The sequence below is a fragment of the Taudactylus pleione genome, unplaced genomic scaffold (genome assembly GCF_031769625.1).
Source record: "Taudactylus pleione unplaced genomic scaffold, aTauple2 ptg000117l, whole genome shotgun sequence".
Classification (NCBI taxonomy): Eukaryota; Metazoa; Chordata; class Amphibia; order Anura; family Myobatrachidae; genus Taudactylus; species Taudactylus pleione.
The window spans coordinates 18,892,501-18,913,012 of NW_028284519.1; the positions used below are offsets into that span (position 1 = coordinate 18,892,501).

General features: G+C 44.2%; 1 protein-coding gene across 2 annotated transcripts in view; it reads right to left on the bottom strand.

Moving 5' to 3' along the window:
* SLC7A6 (solute carrier family 7 member 6) overlaps positions 1 to 20,512 on the bottom strand; it is a 38,751-nt gene that overhangs the window by 8,700 nt on the left and 9,539 nt on the right. For both annotated transcript variants that reach the window (XM_088471897.1, XM_088471898.1), the window contains exons 2-6: positions 15,159 to 15,696; positions 12,857 to 12,982; positions 12,273 to 12,417; positions 10,018 to 10,141; positions 1,850 to 1,953 (exon numbers count right to left, since the gene is read on the bottom strand). In XM_088471897.1, the coding sequence (XP_088328023.1) occupies positions 1,850 to 1,953; positions 10,018 to 10,141; positions 12,273 to 12,417; positions 12,857 to 12,982; positions 15,159 to 15,666 (1,007 nt within the window). In that variant the 5' untranslated portion in view covers positions 15,667 to 15,696. The remainder of the gene's footprint in view (positions 1 to 1,849; positions 1,954 to 10,017; positions 10,142 to 12,272; positions 12,418 to 12,856; positions 12,983 to 15,158; positions 15,697 to 20,512) is intronic.

The window sequence follows — 20,512 nt, forward strand, 5'->3', positions numbered from 1 at the left end:
TGATCAAAACACACCAAATTTCCAGCACTATATACTGCTGCACCTTTATATAATGCCCACATGAACCATCGGGTTCATATATGTATCTGTAAATCTGGCTCTGATACTAACCAGTGCCTCCCCAGCCATTTACCTCACCGCATGTCACTGGTCGGCAGCACATTCATACTGCAAATCCCCCGCTGCACCAAAGCCCAATGTGCTGTATTGGATCGAGATTTGGTGAATGCAGCGGTCATTGGAGAGCACAGAACTCATTGTTGTGCATGGAACCAGCTTGGGATGATGTGTGCTTTGGGACATGGGGCCTGATTCAGAGCCACTCGTAAGCGGCAGCTCGTTCGCTCCGAGCAATGTTTGCCCAACTGCGAATGCGTATGGATCGTTATACGCATGCGCGAACCAGTCAGTGCGGCCGAAATTCATGTGCTCGCAAAATAGCGAATGCCTGCTAATTTGAGTGACAGGATGAGGCGTATGTGGGTGGTAACGGGATGGTGCTTGAAAACGGGGAGTGGAGATCCGATCGCAGGCGTGCTTAAAGGTCAAAACGGGCGTTTTATGGGTGTGCATAATTAAAACAGCAGCGTCATTGACCACGTCACTTGTTTTTTTTTTAGCCAGAACTGCTCGCAAAATTGTGGTAGCAAAAACCAACCACAAGAATAGTGAGCAGCTCATACCCTGTTCGATGTTCTCGATTAATCTAATAAATAGCGGACATGACGTAGGATGCGAGCGGCCAGGGGGCGTAGTTTCCCAAAAAACTACCGCAAGTTTTGTTCGCTCGTTCAGACCTAGAGGCGTGAGCAGACCGCAAACAGCGAACGGTTCATTTGAATAGCCACCCCTATTTTCGGGACGAGCGAGCGCTAATTGCGTCCGGCTCTGAATCAGGCCCATGGTGCATTATCCTGCTAGAAGATGTAGTGTGGCCAGAAATGGTCAACAATAATACTCAGACTGAGGCAATGCTCAATTGGTATTAAGGGGCCCTATAGTGTGCCAAGAAAACATTCCCCACATGACACCACCAACCTGAACAGGTGACACAGCAGGATGGATCAATGGATTCATAATATGTATGTAACATTCTGACCATACTATCTATGTAAATATTGAAATTAGTCAGGTCAGGCGGCATTTTTATGACCTTAAACTGTCCAGTTTCTATAAGCCTGTACCCACTGTAGCCTCAGGTTTCCCGTTCTTAGCTGAGAGGTGTGGAACCCAGTGTGATCGTCCGCTGCTGTAGTCCATCCACTTCAAGGTTTGATGTCCTGTGTGCTCAGAGGTGCTATTCTGCATACCACTGTTTTAGGGCATGATTATTGGGAGTTCCTGTCAGCATAAACCAGTCTGGCCGATCTCTGCTGACCTCCTCTCATTAACAAGGTCTGCTCTCTATAAACTGAAGAGACTACTATGTGTGAAATCCCTTTCTGAGATACACAAACCACTCCCGTCTATCGCCAGCAATCATTTAATGGTCAAAGTCACTTTCATCACATTTCTTCCCCATTCTGCTGTTTGGTCTGAACAACAACTGAACCTCTTGACCAAGGTTGCATGTTTTGTGCACCGACATTGGCATGATTGGCTGAGTAGATCTCTATGAACAAGCAGGTGTACCTAAGTAAAGTGGCCACTGTGTGTAGTTTCATTGTCTGAAACCAATTAAACTACCAGTACTTTTTTCTTGAAAATATTGTTATGTAGAATGTTTCTGCTATGTAGACACATTACACAATTTTTGTCTGATGAAATTGCAGAAATGTGTGCATTTTATATGAGGATTTATGCAATAGCTTGATGGGTGTATCCAAAATTATTTATCACGGGCTCATACCTGGAGGCAGCAAGGATAGAGGAGTTAAGGCCACCAAAACAGGAGAGGGCCACAGCCAAAGGAATTGTCCAGCTAAATACACCATATACCATATCGGCAAATGTCTGCGATGAGGCCAAATGTATAAATTAAAAGAGAAAATAGAAACATTTTAATGTCAAACCACATTTTAATAAAACACAAACATTCAGAAAAAAATGAATAATCTGGTTAAAAGAAAGCAAGATGTTGGTATCACAGCGGTTGCAGCAAGATCTGAAAAGCTGGAGGTTTAACTTGTATAATTGAAACTGTTTATCCATGCAAAAAAAAAAAATTAAATATATATATATATTATATATATATATTATATATAAATCCATATTTCAGCACTCACATCAATTGTCAGTACATATCAATGGGGTGCACACCAGCTGTATCTCCTTAGTCCAAGGTTCACTCACCAGTAGAATTGCAGCTTGTTTAATATGTCAAAAATAGGCTTACATACAGGCGACGTTTCGGAAGACTTCTGTTCACGGGGAACTGTACCTTACTATCTATATGAATTTCAAGGCTTGATTGCTTGAGAAAGGTCCATTTGGGGACCGAAACGTCGCCTGTATGTAAGCCTATTTTTGACATATTAAACAAGCTGCAATTCTACTGGTGAGTGCCATCCTTTCCCATATATATATATATAATGAATAAATGGTTACTATACATGAGCATTTGCAGAAAAGGAGAGGCGATATTCTTACTCCCCTTACGTAATGTCTCAGCATTCTATTTACAGCTTCCGCAAACTGAAGCTGCCACATATGGATCACCGTAGGCAAATTTCATCAGGTTGCTATGCAGGCTCCTCTGCACTGTAAGCACGTCGTCTGTCAGCCGACAATTTTACTTGTTTTATTTTCCTTTTTAAAAAACATTATGGTAAGGCTGCAGTTTTGTATTTCGGCATTATGGAGATATAGGCTCACTGGTCTCATACTGAACTGCTGGTCTCTGAACAGTGATTGGTAGGACTTCTATAACAACATTGCTGCCGAGAAACCGTTCGTCAAAGCTGTCTCTTTCCTTCCATGTAATACAGGAATGACTGCATACTGTGTCAGGACACATTTGTCTCCGTAACCAGCTAGTCATGTAACAGAATAAGTACCATAGAAGATGAAATTATTAAAAAGGTGTATACAACTTGGATACTTATTTTAATTAAACATCAAGACGTTTCCAAATTACCGTTTCTATTGCAATTTCATTACACTGGTCGGTCATGAAAATAGGAGTCATGAGGAAGGTAAGGCAGCGTGAGTCGCACAATATCAAGAATGTTGGGAATCGCTGCTGAAATACACAGTTGCACCAAATCGCAGAGTGTGAGACTAGGATGGCGTCACACAGCTGTAAGACCAATGCTGGCTTTATCAGACACAGCTGGGGGAAAGCTACATAGGCTGCAATATAACAGCGCCTGCACGTGTAATGAAAAACTACCTGTATTTGTGCAAGTACTCAGTGTGCGGTCTATATAATAAATAATGCCTTCCGTATGGGTGATTATGATCATACAAAATTGGACAGTTAAGAAATTTCACACCTCTATATACACAACAAGCCCAGCAAAAGAATGTTTTCTCCTTAGTACATACATTCCATTGTAGACGCTCCGCAAGGGGTATCGATTCTCATGCTCGAGTACTTTCTACTTCAGGGCCTATAGGGGGTCCACAGGGTTGACCTTGGGGTATAGGTTGGGAACCAAATCCGGGCACCACGCAGTTAAAGCTTTTAGCTCCCAGGATGCACTTGGGTCCACTCTCCCTATAACCCCGCCCCCCCAGCCAGAGGCACCTCAGTTTAAGTTGGTGCCCGGCCGGAGTCGGGTCACCGTTAGTGCAGTGGAGAGCTGATTAGCAGCCCCTAAGCTTAAAATTTATTTAAAAAAAAAAAAAAAAAAAGAGTTTTATTATTTTTTACTACTCTTCAGAGCGGCAGCGTCAGACTGTCCAATGGACGTCTAAGCTGCCGCTCCTACACCCCGCCGGCGCTGCGACACCAGTACAGATCTGGGGATCGCAGCGGGACCCCAGAGTCTGTACTAGCCGGACTCTGGAGGAATCCCTGGGCTGCTGCCGGATCGACGGGGACAGGTAAGTCGCGTGGTCACCGCTTGCGGTGATCCACGTGTGTATGCAACCTTATGCCTCCGGTCTCTGGGGACAGACCGGAGGCGCTAGCGGTGGCGGCGGGCTCCCCGTCCATGGAGGCATACCCCGCGTGTCCACTAGACCACCAGGGATTATAGCGGGAGCCGGCATCCCGGGGTGTTAATTGCTAGCCAGGGGAGGAAGCCTTCCCTGTCTAGCGGCTCCTCCCCTCAGCTCAGCGCGCCTTTCAACATGCAGTCTGGCGTCGCTGAGCTGCTTCCTCCGCGGGCCACGCTTCTTCCGAGGTCTCCAGCGGCCATTATCTCTCAGTGGTGCTGCAGAACTCCTAGGATGACAGTGAGCCCAGTCCCCCTGCGTACCTGGCCATTTTGGGTGAGTGTACACAACGCTATAGCCTTCCCAGACACTGAATCTGGGCAGTTGAATGTAGCGACATTGTGCAGTATATTATATGTCATGCAAATGTATGTACAGTATATATGTCTGCATTGTATGTGACTTATGCTAGTGCTAACTGTCTGCTTTTTCTCTCATATGTCAGTGTATATCTATCCCTTTTCTTTATCTGCCCTAATACAGGTGTACCTAGGGTGGTTCTGAGACCTCACATATATATACTTGTTAATATTTGTGAGGTTTGTCACATACTGTTGCGTGCTGCACGTTGCCATATTTTAGATGGAACTGTGTGTTGCATACGCTGATAATGGGTCCCTGCAGCTAATCTTAGCGTCAGTCAGGACCGGTATGGCGCTGCTTAATATTTCTGTCAAGATAGTCAAATATATCTGACCAGGAGATTGCGCACGATACTGCACCCATTATTGCTATCCTGCAAGCCATGTGCTGCAGGTATTAGTGCGGAGGATTTGACTCAGAAAGGTTTTGTATGCGGCGCCATCTGGTGCCGGGCCCCTTGCACGACCCCTTTGGGCGGTTTACTTCTCAGGATCCTCTCCTTTGAGGATCGCCGGGCGGGCCCCATTGTCGTAACTCGCTTGTGGTTACTTCACCATACTGCCCTTTTCAACTTGGGGTATCTCGCAATTTCTTGCACTTTACCCCTGTGTCACAGACTATCGCTCCCTGCCAGGGTTTTTCACAGTGCAAGAATTACCTCCGGTACCGCATCGGTCTGTCATTCCCCTTGCAGGGATTACCACAACGGCCACCCTGGTGGATGTCGTTTTCTACGAAATACTAAATGGCGTGATATACGCCCTGTGGTTACTTCCCAGTGGCTCTGCCGTGAACTGGAGGGTGTATTCGGCTTTTTCCCCCTCACATGGGGGGAGCCGATTTCAAGTATTATTATTCCTGCTTTGGGGCTGGTAGCCAGGTTCATTCTGGATATAGAGAATGTCGATCCATTCCTCGTTTCTGCCCAGCGGGTGGATCTCATGGCGGGAGTCTGGCTGTAGCCAGATACGAGGGGTCACAAAGGCCTCCTGTTTCCCATTCCCTGACGGTCCTCACAAGTAATAGAGATCTCCTTCTGGGGTGGATTTGTATGTTAATCGTCGGGTTACAGGCATTAATATGCCTCCCATCCCGGCCTGGACGGATTTTACGGATCCGTAGGTGGTAACTTTACCTGAAATCAATGTACTCGTTTTCAGGGCCTGTTGCCCGTCCTACCATGGCCATCGCATGGTTGGTTAATACTATTGCATACTGGGCTGATGCATTTGTAACGTTTTTCCCCTTCAACACGTCTGGGATTCAAATGTCTTTTGCCGCTCACATAAAATATGCAGTTGTCATATGTGGGATTACCTACATTGGATGCCGGTCTTCTAACTTTCAGGGTTTCGGCTGCGTCTGTTTCCGCCGCAATACCCTATGGCTACGTTATGGGAAAGCAGAGGTGCAGTCTCCTACCATGGGGAAGATCTTGTTTGGTCCGGCCTTGACAAGATTGTTGCATCATTGGCAGTATCACTAATGGAGAGATGCTGTCTTTAGCTACTCCCACTACATTCGGACTAACTCTGTTAAGTCTTTTTGTCCTCAGGGTCAGCCTAAAGGCCTGTTTATTCCTTGGCTGTTGGCCTCCACGGGGGCCACCATATCTAGTAACGAGCTGTCCTGGACTTCTGGACGGCCCTGCTTCTACGCCGGAGGATAAACCTTCAGCCTGACGGGGCAGGTCTACATCTGGGGGATTCCAGAGTGAGATACTGATTCTCAACGGCCTCTCATTGCTCAGGCGGCCTCCTCACAGGCGTTGTTACACGGGCCCTTCTTCCGATCAGGGCCTTACAAACCCAGAAAGCTATACAGCCTTTGCGGTAAGCAGAGCTATTTCGGCCAGCCTCACTATCTCAGCGAGGGACTGGTTGTTCGTTTTTCTTTCTGGGGCAGTGACTGACTGGTCCTTCATTTGCCTATACTCTGTCTCAAATCCCTGAATCAGATTCCAAGGGTGCCTGGACTCAGGTGGAATCCTCCTTGCTCCATCATCCAACGTTTGGAGCCTGGGGACTTTATGGTATATCTGAGTATTCAGGATACGTACCTACGGGTACATACAGAGCCCTCTCATCAGCAGGGGTTCAGGTTTGCTGTGCCACAGCAAAACTTGCAAGTTTCGGGCTCTGCCTTTTGGGACTATCCTTAACTCCACCGGGGTTTACCAGCTTTACGGATTTTCTGACGGTTCACCTGTTCAGTGTATCCGAATGCTCCTTTCTCTGGACGTCCTCCTGCTTTTAGCAGGATCACCGAGGTACTTTACCACCGGGTCAGGATTACCGTGGCTTTTTCTCGGCACAGATAATTAGTCACCGGAGAAAAAGTCCTCCCTGCATCCCTCACAGAGTATTCTTCATCTGGGAGCACTGCTGGATTCTCAGGAATCTGAGAATTTTTCTGGCGTAAGACAAGCTCTCCGCTCTTCAACTTGGAGTGTGCGGATGTCTACGCGGTCGACATATGTCATTACTCTTGGTGATGCGCGGTCTCCCAGAGTGTCTACCTTTTGGGAGGGGGGAATGTGATCAGTTCCATTCCAGGCCTTGCCATAATTGACTCTTCTCCAGATGGATCGAGTTTTTTCCATCGGATCCCTGTTCGGACGATGATGCTCTCTCCGGAGGCGAGTCGGTCTCTGTCCGGGTGGCTATGGCCATCTCGTCCAAGGTATTCTTTGCTGCAGACAGTGTCTGGTCCGCATTCATTTCGGGGTAGCTGGACGTCTGTCGCTTCCGCCCTGCCACTTGTTGGAACTTTCGGCTGTCTTGGGCCTTCACTCTGGCCTAACCCTTATGTCACGGTAAACCTGCATAGGTTCAGTCCAACAGTGTCACAACAGTGTCTTCCATCTAGGCAACACGGGTAGTTCGGTGGCAATGACAGGAATGTCATACATTCTGACATAGTCCAAGGGTCTTCTCCTGGCCAACTCTGCAGTGTTCATTCCGGGAGCTCTCCATTGGGAAGCGGGCTTCCTCAGCCGTCACGACGTGCATCCCGGGGACTAGTCTCTTCTCCAAGAGAGGTTTCAACTCCTGGTGAGGAGAGGGGGCCTCCCTGAGGTGATTGGTCCTCATAGCCTTCTGACTCTATCACACACTACCGGTGTTACAGTCCAGCTCTAGGAGTACTGAAGCTACCTTCAGTGACTGTCAGTGAAGTGGTCCTTCCACTTTGTGTACCTGTGTCCTCCGGTCTCCCTTCTTCCTCGAGGTCTTCGGAAGTTTAATTCGAGACGGAGGGGCTTTCCTTCTGGGGGCTCCAGTTCATCCCAGACGTCACTGGTACTAGGATTTTCGGAGTCTCCTCATCGATGCTCCGTTCCTACTGCTTCACTATCTGGACCTGTTGTCTCAGGGTCCTTGTTTTTCCCTGGACCTGGATCGTTTGTCTAAGACTGCGCCCCGGCTGTGGTCCTAGGGCTTCCCTGGCTCTGTCTTCATTGAGATGTTTAGAGCAGACAGGCCAGACTTTGCTGGGATCTGCCACAGACTGTGGCATACGTAATTGTTACGGTATCGTACCTGTCGATATGATCCTCGGTGTCCAGGATTTCCAGATATTCTGGCATTCTGCCGGCTGGCTTGAGTTTCACCCTCGGCCTGGCCTTCCTGACAGGTCGGATCTTTACACTGTCGGTATGGTTAAGATACGGAATTGCTCCACTCTGGTATCCAGTTCATCCTTTGGTGTGTTTTCTGGCTTATGCCTCCATTTGTCCTCCCTAGGGACTCCTTGGGAGTTACTAGTGGTTCTTCGTTCCCTCCGGGGACAGTCGATGGAACCGCTGGTTGTGATAGCCATTACATGGTCTATTGCTTAGGCTCTCTCTCTTTCTCTCAGGGTGTTTATATTAACCAGGAGAGTGTCTGACTTGGGAGCGTTCTCATGTGGCTCCCTCTTCTGGAGGGCATCATGTCAGGGTGTGAGTTGCTCTCGCCCAGTGTTTCTTCTTAATGTGGTTTTTAGGTTCCATATTATTCTGGAACTTATGGTACAGCCATTCTGCCCCCAGTCCTCTCGGCTGGTGTGGCCTCATTGACTGTGGTCCGGCCTCTTTGGATTTATGTGATCCGTTCAAGCTCCTTACGGAAATCGGACTCCTTATTGGTGGTCTGAGATTTCTAGTTTTCACAGGAAAGGATGGCCGGCCTATAACTAAATGTTGGCTGGATGGCCTCGTATGTCTTCCTCAGGGGCTTACCCAGGGGTAGGCCTTTCTGTTGTTGATGCTTGTTTTTCTTTCGGGCCATTGGTACCCTTGTGGGCGGCTTGCTGTGGCGCCTCGGCTGTTTTGCCTTACTAGGCTGATTGAGCGACTGTTGCACATGCGTGTAAGCCGCACTGCACACATGCAGCGACTATATTGCAAATATGCTCACACTGAGGATTCACTCGCAAAGTGATTGACTGGTAGTCAACGTTTGGGGGAGGTAACAGGGGAGGCGGTTAGAGAGACGCAGGTGTGTCAGGACCGTTTAAACACTGTATTCTGGCCAACCATAAATTAGCCACAGTGTCCTTGCTGGCAGCAGGAGAGCCTCTGCGTGTCTGGATAATGCCATAGTGATGCATGGTGTGGGTCACTCTATAGGACCTCTGTCTTTTGCCTATTTACCCAGACTACGTACCTTTTCATGAATATTGTACCTTAATTTGCCAATCGTGTACTTAGGGCCTGATTCAGTAAGGATCGCAACTGCAATCATGGCTGCAATTACACACACAGTCTCACTGCGATAGTATGCAAATCCATTGCGATCACTATGCCATCGCTGCACAACATAAGGACGGACGCCCACCTTACCTTACACACATCCGTAATGTTTAGCACGACATCGATACCATCGCAGCCTCATGCACATTTGCACAACGTCTGACCTTACTCAGGAATTGCTAACTTAATCGCACACAGTGAAGGCCAAGCAGTGTATGGCATCGCAGTGCCTAATTTATGCACGCCCCTGTAACAGCAATCAAACTCACTGGCACGCCTGCGTTTCGCTGACCACAAATGGCACTTCCTGTCAATCACTCTGCGATGGGTCTGCGTAGCCACTGCGATTGCAGTGACTGGTTCACGCACGCAGACTGCGATGCATACACAGTACGCAACAATCAGCCGATTGTGTGCACAGTCACAGTTGCGATCCTTGCTGAATCAGTACTTCGGATTACGGTTTTTATCCAAAGTCTGTGGCACGCCAAACGGTGCTATTTGGTGCAATTTGAGGATAGGTGTATGTGGACATCTGTATAAAGAAATATTAGTTATTTTAAACAGTGGGATATTTATGAAAACGGTTACACATGCGCTGTAAGGCATAATAACCCGACAATTTCTAAATTAGATAAGGGGAGTAACTATGAATAGGTTCTTGTGGCACACATCCCACTTACTGTAGTAACACCCCCTCATCCCTATCTGCGCTATAGATCTAATGCTGAACCTAAAAACCAGCAATCCCTATACTGTACAATGACATGTAATTACTTACACATCATAATCATTATACAAAGGGAACAAGGCCTACTCACCACAGCCACTGCATCACTGGCAACAACCGCATTGAAATCCAGCACTGTGTAATAAGCCACATTGGTTAAAATATATATGATGGTGACAATGGGCATGGAAATCCCGATGGACAATGGCAAGTTCCTGAAATAAAACAAAATACTGATGAAGATAGGAAACACAACCTCCGTATAGGCAACGAATGCAAAATCACATTGTGTGAAATTACTTCCTATAAAGAGGCATTTACCCGTTATGTAATGTGTTAATTCTAATACCACTGTTTAATATTGTGTATATTATATCCCAGATCTTCCTGAATTCTAAACTGTGCTAACCTTCCTCATTGTACATGGCTGAGGATCTCTGTGTATTTGTAATTTTATACAAATTAAACTACAGATTAAGGTTGTTGGGTAAAAGCGAAGTTATTACACACATCAAAAAAAGGTGCCAAGTGTTTTTTTTATAGAATTCAATATGACTATATTCAAAATTGTGCATAAGCCCATACTATTACTTAATATAAACAGAAAGTAGCTAATCAGGAGTTGTTTAGTATAGTAATACTTATTTTACCTACCCAAACCAGTAGGTGATCTGGCTAATGGTCATACACATGGATAATCCCAAACTCTGTGTCACAGGAATCTCTACCAACAACCATTGTAAAGCTGGCCACATACTAGACCACAAGTTCTCAAACTCGGTCCTCAGGACCCCAAACAGTGCATGTTTTGCAGGTCTCTTCACATAATTACTAGGGAAACTGTTACCTGCACCTGTGGATCTTTTAAAACGTGTCAGTGACTAATGAATACACCTGTGCACCTGCTGGGTGATCTGCAAAAAGTGAACTGTGTGGGGTCCTGAGGACAGAGTTTGAGAACCACTGCACTAGACCAACTTACATCCAACCAGCCAACTAGTTGATTGGTTGGAATGAAAATCTGGTAAGGTATGAAAGCAAATGACAATCAGCAATTTGCTCCCAAACGCCGGAGAATGGACAAAAACTGTTGTTTGAACAAATTGTTTAGATCAAACATTTAACAAATTTGTCTGAACGACCATTTTCATCTGTTTTCTGACATTTAGGAGCAAATTGCTGATCATCAGTTACTCCCATACGTTACCAGATTTTCATTCCAACCAGTCAACTAGTTGGATGAAAGTTGGTCTAAGGTGTGGCCAGTTTAAGTAACACCTGAGGCAGTGTTACATCAGGTGTTTCTTAATGGTGTGTGTGTTAATAACCGTACATACCAATTAAGCTATTACATAAGCTGTACTTTATTATATTTACACAACAACCTGACCGATGCACTAGAATCAGCCCACAGTGTGGCTGCCCACACATGGTTTATGACACTTCTAACCAGCCACGTTGCTGTACATCGTCCTTCAACCGTTTAGATTGTATGCTCTTTGGGGCCAGGACCACAATTGTAATATTTTCTCCTGATCTTGCTACTCCCGTTATGTGCTGTCCTATAGGTAAAACTTTGCATACATGTAAACAATGTTACACTACAAATGGACACACAGCTCTCAGTATTATTCTTGAGGAGTAGAAAAAAAAACAGACAAAATAAAAAAATGTTTTTTCCCCTGAAAAACAAGACATGTATGTTATATAATACAGTATAGAGTATATAGTATATATAGTATGACCAATTATACTATCCTATGGCCTCAGACAGTGGAGGATCTAGAGTGGTACGCAATTAGGATGCTCCCATCATCAAAAAATGTGAGGTTCAATGTGATAATTATCTTCTGTCTGTTATTTTACAGAACATTAATATTAGAATATTACACAAGTATATACTATACGTATAAAAGTCCTGTAAATCATATCTTTATAATTCTGATGTCATTACTTCAGTGCGTTAGGAAAGCTTGTGCTATAAAAGAACAATGGGCTTCTCCTGTAATTTATTCCAGTAATCAATCGCCTCCGATTTCTGGGAGCTGTATAAAATCGCTCAACCTAAAGCCTCATGGGGCCCTTGTACTGGTTTAGGGGCCCTCCCCATATCCGGTTGAAAAAAAAAAAAAAAGTCAAATCTCATAAAAAATAAAATAGAGTGATCTGAGCCCAGGATAGGAGCCTAGGTTTGAGAAAGTTATATTGTCCCACCTTATGGGCTTTTTAAATAGTTGTTGTGCATTTTATGAGCTGCAAAATGAACATCAGAGCTGTGGAAATTATAGGTCCAGCCAGCTGAAGGCCATGCATTGCAGTCCTGCTAGAACCTAACATTCTGGTTACCTCTCTGGATTCTTAATTTCTTCTGTTACATAATTGAGGGTGTCCCAGCCCGAGTAGGAGAAGAGAGCAGAGTACAGAGCTAAAGAGATGTCACCTGCATCCCAGGAAGACCCAGCGAAGGAATCGTCAAAGTGCTGAGTGTGGCCTAGGGAAAAAACCCAGATATAATAAACAATTCAAGGATAAAATACAGCATTAAACTCTCACATATCAAAATAAATCCATTACTGTAAATAGCCTTACTTAAAAAAAAAATATAACATATGTCGGTTTAGAAACATCATCCTGAAGGAGTTTTTCTTTCTATGCCCCCCAGATGTTCCACAAAATAGTCTGTGGTATTGTGAGACTTATCAAAGGCCATTGTAGGATGTCATGAGCGTTTAATACTACATGCATTTACTTGGGTTAGCAGTTTTCCTTTACATCGTATTCAAAGCATTGTTTTTAATACACTCTCCCATTCTAAAGAGCAAGCCATCAGTTTTATGCACATACAGGAAGACATCTGACAGGATACAACAAGAGGGGGTGGGGGGGCAGGAGATTTACTCCTACAGGTCTGTGTATTTTCATATCCTTACCTTTGCACAACTGAACAATGCCCGTTATAATTATAGCAATAAGCGCAATGACTTTGGCATAGGTGAAGAGATCCTGTACCCGTGTCCCCCATTTCACATAGGCGCAGTTTATAAAGGTGATGAGACCTGTGGGGGGGAAAGTGGACATCATTAAGCGCAGAATGAACAAAATACATATTCATGCTTAAGTGTATTAAACGTTATCTGTAATGAGTATAAACATAACAAGTCTCAAGACTTATTAAGAGCCATCAGCAGTCCAGCTCTGAAAGTGTTAACTCAGACGTTCCAAAAATACATCATCAGTCTGTTTGGGTGTCTGGGTATGTGTACATGTTGGAGATATATATATATATATCTGGTAACAACTATTACTCAATTGCAGACCATCTACATGTGCAGGGCTAAATATAAACCTATTATACAGTCGTCCTTGCAGTGAATGGTCTGGTAGACCCTTTGCACATTTATTATTACTCACGGAACCTTTCCACTAAATGTGACATTATTTCAGTCTAGAATTCCTTATTCCTTTGTTAAAGCTCCATTGCATTAATCACTGTAATAATGGATAAACCAAAATGGCATTGATCCAATTAACTATGCAAATTTTAAACCACAATCATGTTGTTTTCCAAGTGAAGGACCATTCCACATACAAAGATTGGTTTCTGCATATGAATAAAATTATCTTTTGGGATTTCTTATTGTTTTTAAATAAAGACATCTGTCTCCATTCATTCACCTTCAATTCACCATATTGAACTTTGCGGAACGTTTGTGTTCTCAAAGCACTATGTTGATCATTGCATTGGAGACGCAGAGGGACATGCATCAAGACTTTTAAGAGCGGAATGTTGGAGAAGTTATCCATAGCAACCAATCAGTTCTAGCTATCATTTTATAGAATGTACTAGATAAATGATAGCTAGCATCCGATTGGTTGCTTTGGTCAACTTCACCTGTCCTCTTTAAAACGTTTGATACATCTTCCCCCATAGAGAGAAACCAGAAGGAACATCCTGCCAGCAGTGGGATTACATAAAACAGGCCACGGACATAAATGAAAGAAAATGAGGTATAAATAGGGCTCTGTTGTGCATAGCTGCCTGTGCAACAATAATACCTACATAACAGAGTCTTTCCTTCTGGATCCTGAGTATGGAACACAGAAGCAGAACGTTGTATAAAGCACTGATGTTTTGTTGGTTGTTTTGTAATCTAACTTTTTTTTTAAAATAATAATAATCTGAAATAAAATGAAATCATTCAGCAAATGTAAGCTTTCAATTATACAATTAGGAGCATTTTTTTTATTTGCAGTAAGGAGATTTATGGAATGGTTTTAGTACTTTCTTTGAAGATTGTATCTTACCAATTACAAGCAGTTTCCTTTGATAGAATAGGAATCACACTAGTATTGTTTGTTTATCTACTAGGAGTATTAACTTATTAAATAACGACTTACTACAGACAAGTTAACGCTTTCAGAGCTGGACTGCTGGTAACTTCTGAATGTTGACAGTAAAAAGGTTGACATGGTCATTAGGTCGACCATTATTCTCTATACATGTATTTAGATCGACAGGGTTAAATTGTTGAACGATCAAAAGGTCGACATTTAACATGCCGACACTACATGTCCAACTAATTTTTTTTATTTATTTAGCCTAACCCTAAAAAAAAAACATAAAAAAAAAATGTGTCCACAGGTTAATGTCGACATGTTAAATGTCCACATTTTGACTATGTCGACCATTTAACCTAATCAACCTAATGATGGTCGACCTAATGACCATGTCAACCTTTTTTTTACTGGCGACATTCAGAATATGTCGACCTTTTTATATGGACCAATTGACCGGTATCTGCCTAGTAAGATTCACCAGCTTTGGCTTTCAACTATAGCAGCTTTGTGGTGGAGTTTTTTGTAAATCTATTAAAATAAACATCACATAAACACAATAATAAAAATTTGACATTGAGATTTGCATCAAACATTGAGACCTACAGGCAAATATGAATTCTTAAATGTCATTATTTTCATGTTACCTGGATAACACACACAATATATATTTACTTCTTTTGGGGCCCTCTGCACTGGATTCCTTTCTGTACAGAAGTACACAAAAAGGTATCTGATGAGAAATACCAATGTATTTAGTAAATGTTGCAAGAGAGCATGTACGAGATAGTACACTACAGCTGGAAAACCCCTTTACAATTCCCAAGATTACTACAACTTTATAAAGGATAATAATTTCTACATGTATTGATTACGGATAGTCGGCACCATACATACACACACAAGCAGCAGCAATCAGTCGGGATGCCACATAAGGAGGTTCACATGTTGGGAAGACGGGTTGTACCAGGTAGTTGGCAAACGTGATGGCAATGACTGCTTGGCTGGTGGGTTCAATAATAAGCAATGAAGTCCAGAGCCTGATGAAGGCAACAAAGCCCCCAAAAGCCTCAAGGATGTATGCATAGCTGGCTCCCGATTTGGTAATTGTAGTACCAAGTTCCGCGTAACATAGCGCTCCGATCACTGAGAAGACTCCACCTATTGTCCACAGGACTAGAGATAAGCCGTACGAGGCTGAATAAATGAGAACACCCTTAGGAGACACAAAGATCCCTGAGCCAATCATGTTGCCCACAATGAGACAAACCCCATTGAGCAGCGTGATCTCCTTTTTGAGTTGCATGGTGTCCTGCGGACTCTCAGAGCCGGCTCCGGATTTGGTGGTGTCATCTCTAGGGCTTGAGGAGGTGAGTGGCACAGCCTGGCTCTCAGTCTCTTCCATGATGATAGTGCAATGTTACCTGCAGCCAACCTAGAACATTAAAAGGAAACAGAAAATGCAAAGTCAGTGGCTCCATTCCGTCACTAGGGATTAATCCAGAATAAAATAAACTGATTGAAAACAATGAAGCCCTAAACCCCTCGCTGCAAGAGCAGCAGCACTCTAGGAACAGATTCAAATATGTTCTGTTCCATATTCCTATAACACATGATTAAAATGTAGTTTAAATTAAACAAGCAGAAGATTTTGTAAAGGGGAATTTCAGCCATCATAATGTTATGGTCCAGAGCAGTGGTTCCCAAACTGAAGGCTGCTGCACTCTGGGGCAACGCAGCGCAGTGTCAGGGGTGCTGCAAATGGACATGTGCTGCAAATTAATCTCGCCAGGGCGTTTGTAGGCCGAGCCTCGCACTGCCTCTTGGCCCTACATAGGTATTGCTCTAGTCTACACTGCCAATTTACAGTGTGCTGGTGGCTGCTGATGAACAAACAGAAGCACAGCCATATCCAACACCACTTATCTGTACCAAAAGATGGCAGGTGAGCACAAGTGTCGGATTTTAATCCTTTTTGCAGACTAGCTCAATAGGAAAGAGTTTTTTAGTAAACGCTCATTTGTACTCGCATTGTAATGTTATCTCAACGCTCTCTGCATTTCCCCCTTGGTGCCGTGAAACTGTGGGAAAAAATAAATAAAATCGCCCAGAGCCAAAGAGAGCAGTGAACCGAGAAAATCTGGGAACCACTGGTCCAGTGAATTCTTATTCATTACCCTTCATCGGACTATAAATAAGCAGGTGGTTTACTGGCACTTGCCATAAGAGACACTTAAGTAGTCGTCATCGCACACTTTCGGTTCATCACAAATGACACTGGAGTGTTTCTTGATGATTGACACTTGTTGATCAGGAACAGCAGCCATTTTGTTATTGTGTGGAAAATAATAAATGGTTTATATACAGTCCAGAAACGATACAATTTCTACTCCCATAGTTGTAGATTTATTATACAAGCTGCAGACAGCAAAGTGACTTCTAAAGTTTCACTTCCCTTTCAGCGGTTTCTATTGTTCAGGCAGATTTGTTTGTTTTGGCTGTCCCAGAATAAGACAAGAGATAAGCGCCGATATGTATATTAAATGCAACTGTCTATACAGACAGACTGTTGTTTTAATGGAATGTGCCTATACCGGCTCCAAAGCAGACGGCCATTTTTATACATTTAGTTTAGTTTGAATGAAAACCCTGCATAATTATCAGTGTGAGGACAGCTTTAGCCGTGATACTGGATCATCTGTGAGGATTCAGTTACACTTTCTAAACTGTATCCACCAGTAATGGTGGGTACACACTGGGCGATATTACTGAGCGACTGCACGATTACGACATCGTAATCGTGCAATCGCTCAGTAATCGTGCACTTTTATGTCGGAACGACCAGTGATGCGCACTCCCGCTGGTCGTTTCCGACATTGTCCATCGCCTGAACATGCAGCACAATCTGACGATAACGACAGATTGGCATGTTCAGGAATGATGGACAGTGCCTGCACTGAATGACTGATGGTTCAGTGCAGACACTACAGGGGATCAGGAACGACGGTACGATTACGATGTCGTAATCGTACTGTCTTTCCTGATCGTCTAGTGTGTACGCACCTTAACACTTCTATGGAAATTTGTTTTGTAAAGAATTAACTGCTGTGTGTAGTCAGAAACTTACATTTTAGAAGGAAGGAAATGCTCGCAAATGAAAGTCTCTAAAGCTGGGTACACACTACAATTTTCATCCAATCTGACCCCCGGACTTACCAGTTGGTCTGACATTGGTATAGTGTACGCCAGTGGTTCTCAAACTCAGTCCTCAGGACCCCACACAGGTCAAATTTTCCAGGTCACCCAGCAGGTGCCCAGGTGTAGTCATTACTCACTGACACATTTTAAAAGATCCACAGTTGGAGCTAATTATTTAACTTGCGATTCTGTGAGGAGACCTGCAAAACATGCACTGTTTGGGGTCGTAAGGACAGAGTTTGAGAACCTGTGGTGTACGCTCACCCGATCTCTGATTCCATCATACTGGTACCAACAACAACATTTAAGCCTAGGCAAAATGGCTAAAGGAAGTTGTCAAAATGCAAACCTTCCCAGAATGAACTCTCCCAGCCCTTTGCCTAATTTCTGGATCCTCTAAACCTGCCTACAGCCTAATATTGTCTGGCCACTTCCTGCCACAAGACAACACCGCTAAATAGTTTCCTGATCAAACAGGAACAACAACAAGGGCTTTGAAAAGAAATAAGGAAACGTTGGTATCATTAGGCAAAGACAAAAAACAATCGCTTTGTAATAACCGGCAAGGTCTGCAAGTAGATTAATATCCCTTTTCCACCAAAATCCCAGGTCTGACCGGGGCGGTTCATACTGCACACCAAGCACCGGAAACTCCAGCTCTCCCCATGAATGCTAGACCGGCAACCAGGGGAGGGGGTCCTTCCTAGGATCGGGGGGAGAAGGTGTCCTTTTGGGAGGCTGTGATGTCACAGCTGTCATCGGGGAGACGGCCGGGAGAGATTACAGCCTCCCCGTATGAAGTGAGGTTGGGGTAAAAACTGGAACGTACCATACGGGGAGGCTATAATTGTTCCCTCCACGGTGACAGCTTCCGAATACCACCCAATCAGTTTGCTGGAAACAGGCCTTCGGTCGGAAGACCCGGGTAACCCGTTTCCACTGAGCCTGACCAGGGTTTTACCAGCTAAAAACCCTGCTCAATACCTGGGAAGAAATCCTGGGTTAATCGACCCGGGATTTTTTCCTAGGAGCCTTTTCCACTGAGCCGCTACCCTGGTTGACACGGCAATAAGAGGGTATTTTGGCCAGTGGAAAAGGGGTATTGTTAAACTTTTATAGAAGCTAGTTACAGTACTGCAATCAAAATATTATACAAGAATCTCTATGTTACAGATATCAGAAATGATTAGTGTGCATATAGGAGATAGTTGTCAGAGTCTGAACACAATCATTTAAAAACAATTTTCAAACATGTAGGATTGTGTGTGTACTGTATTGCAAACTGCAATTAATGTAGCAGCTTGTGCAATGCTTGGATAGCATTACTCAACGTCTGATGAACATCGGGAGCATATGTATTACATATCCCTCACTTGTGAGTTTCCGACTGTCCATGATTCATTAAGATCTATCCACCATCACTGAACTGTTACTATGTACAATGTATACCCACAGATTGTCCTGGATCTATGGAATTTATTGAAAATATTACGCTTATAGACTGAAACTTGTCTATTAATTATACAATTAAGTCCACAATACGCATATGCCAGCGAAGGTGGGAGTTTACTTGGACACTGCGCATGGGCTACCTCCACTCATAACATGTCCCTAGTTTGATACATCTCCCCCAGAGGGTGCACTGGAGCTGCTCAGCACAGGTGGTGGAAGCGCCATATATATATATATATATATATATATATATATATATATATATATATATATGATAAAGTGTTGTTGTGACCTAATCTTTCTTTTTACCAAAGGTAGACTCTACTTTTCATATCAATCCCGACTGTTTACTGTTACCTAGAGGAGGGAGACACTAATGGTGCGTACACACGGTACGATAAAAATGCACAGTATGAATGATAACGATATTGATCATATTGTCATCTTTCATATCAGGTATTTTTTGGTCCCTTCTAACCCACCAACGACCTGCGATGCGCGGGCACATATGCACGATAAAGATATCGTCCATCGTCCCTGCATGCAGGTCCACCTGGTCGATATCGACCAGGTTACTATAGGAACCCGCGATCGTTGATCGCTGGCAGTCATTGGTGGGTTGGTGGTATGCTAGATGATCAATATCGATCACCCAGCACACCGGGAAGGTTCAGGTTGATCAGTCAGCGATATCGTTATCGCCGACTGATCGTACCGAATGGATTTTCCTGAGATTTCCCCTCAGGTCTCATCACCACCTAGAGTCCTATTTTTCTAAGGGGCCCACTTACACCCGGAGCCCTCGCAACTTCCCCAAGAGGCTGTCTTCTCCCTGTATCCTACATTTCGGCCACAACTCTGGCTAAAAACAGTATTATACTACGCCTCCACTTATTGTGAGTAGCCAGATCTGTGTTACAGAAACTAACAGCTCTGGGAAAGCCAGGTGCAGCTGTAAGCCTATGTAATGTATTATAGTAGGGATGCAATCATTAGGTCGACAATTAATAATGTCGACAGTTATGGTGTCTGCATTGTTAAAATGTCCACAGGCAACATGTCGACATTCTGAGAATGTTCACAATGCCGACATGTGAAAAGCTAACATTGTCGGAATGTAGACATTAATGCTAGGCTGCAGGGCGGGAGAGTTAGGATTAGGCTGCGGGACGGGAGGGTTAGGGCCAGTGTACTCATCAGAGCGCCGATCCATCAGATGACTCGGCCAGAAGTAACAATCACATGACCGCCGGGACCTGGAAGACGCCGCTGGTGCAGGCAAGTCACTGCTGGACCATCAGGGACGATATGTCAACATCCTATCATTGCGGACATTTCATCAGTGTTTACATGATGATTGTTAACATTATAAATATCGACAATCATAGTGCAACAGTATAATAGGTATAGGAAACATGTAACTCAGAAGGATATTTCACTGCATAGAACACTCACACTCACTCACCAAATGAACCAACCAATCTGTGTTGGTTATTGTAACTCTGGAAGCCTATCATCTTAGAAAGTACTTGGAGACAGCATACCCGAGATGCCATGGGGACAGGGGGGCTATGTGGGATGGTGCGCAGGTGGAGGGGGGC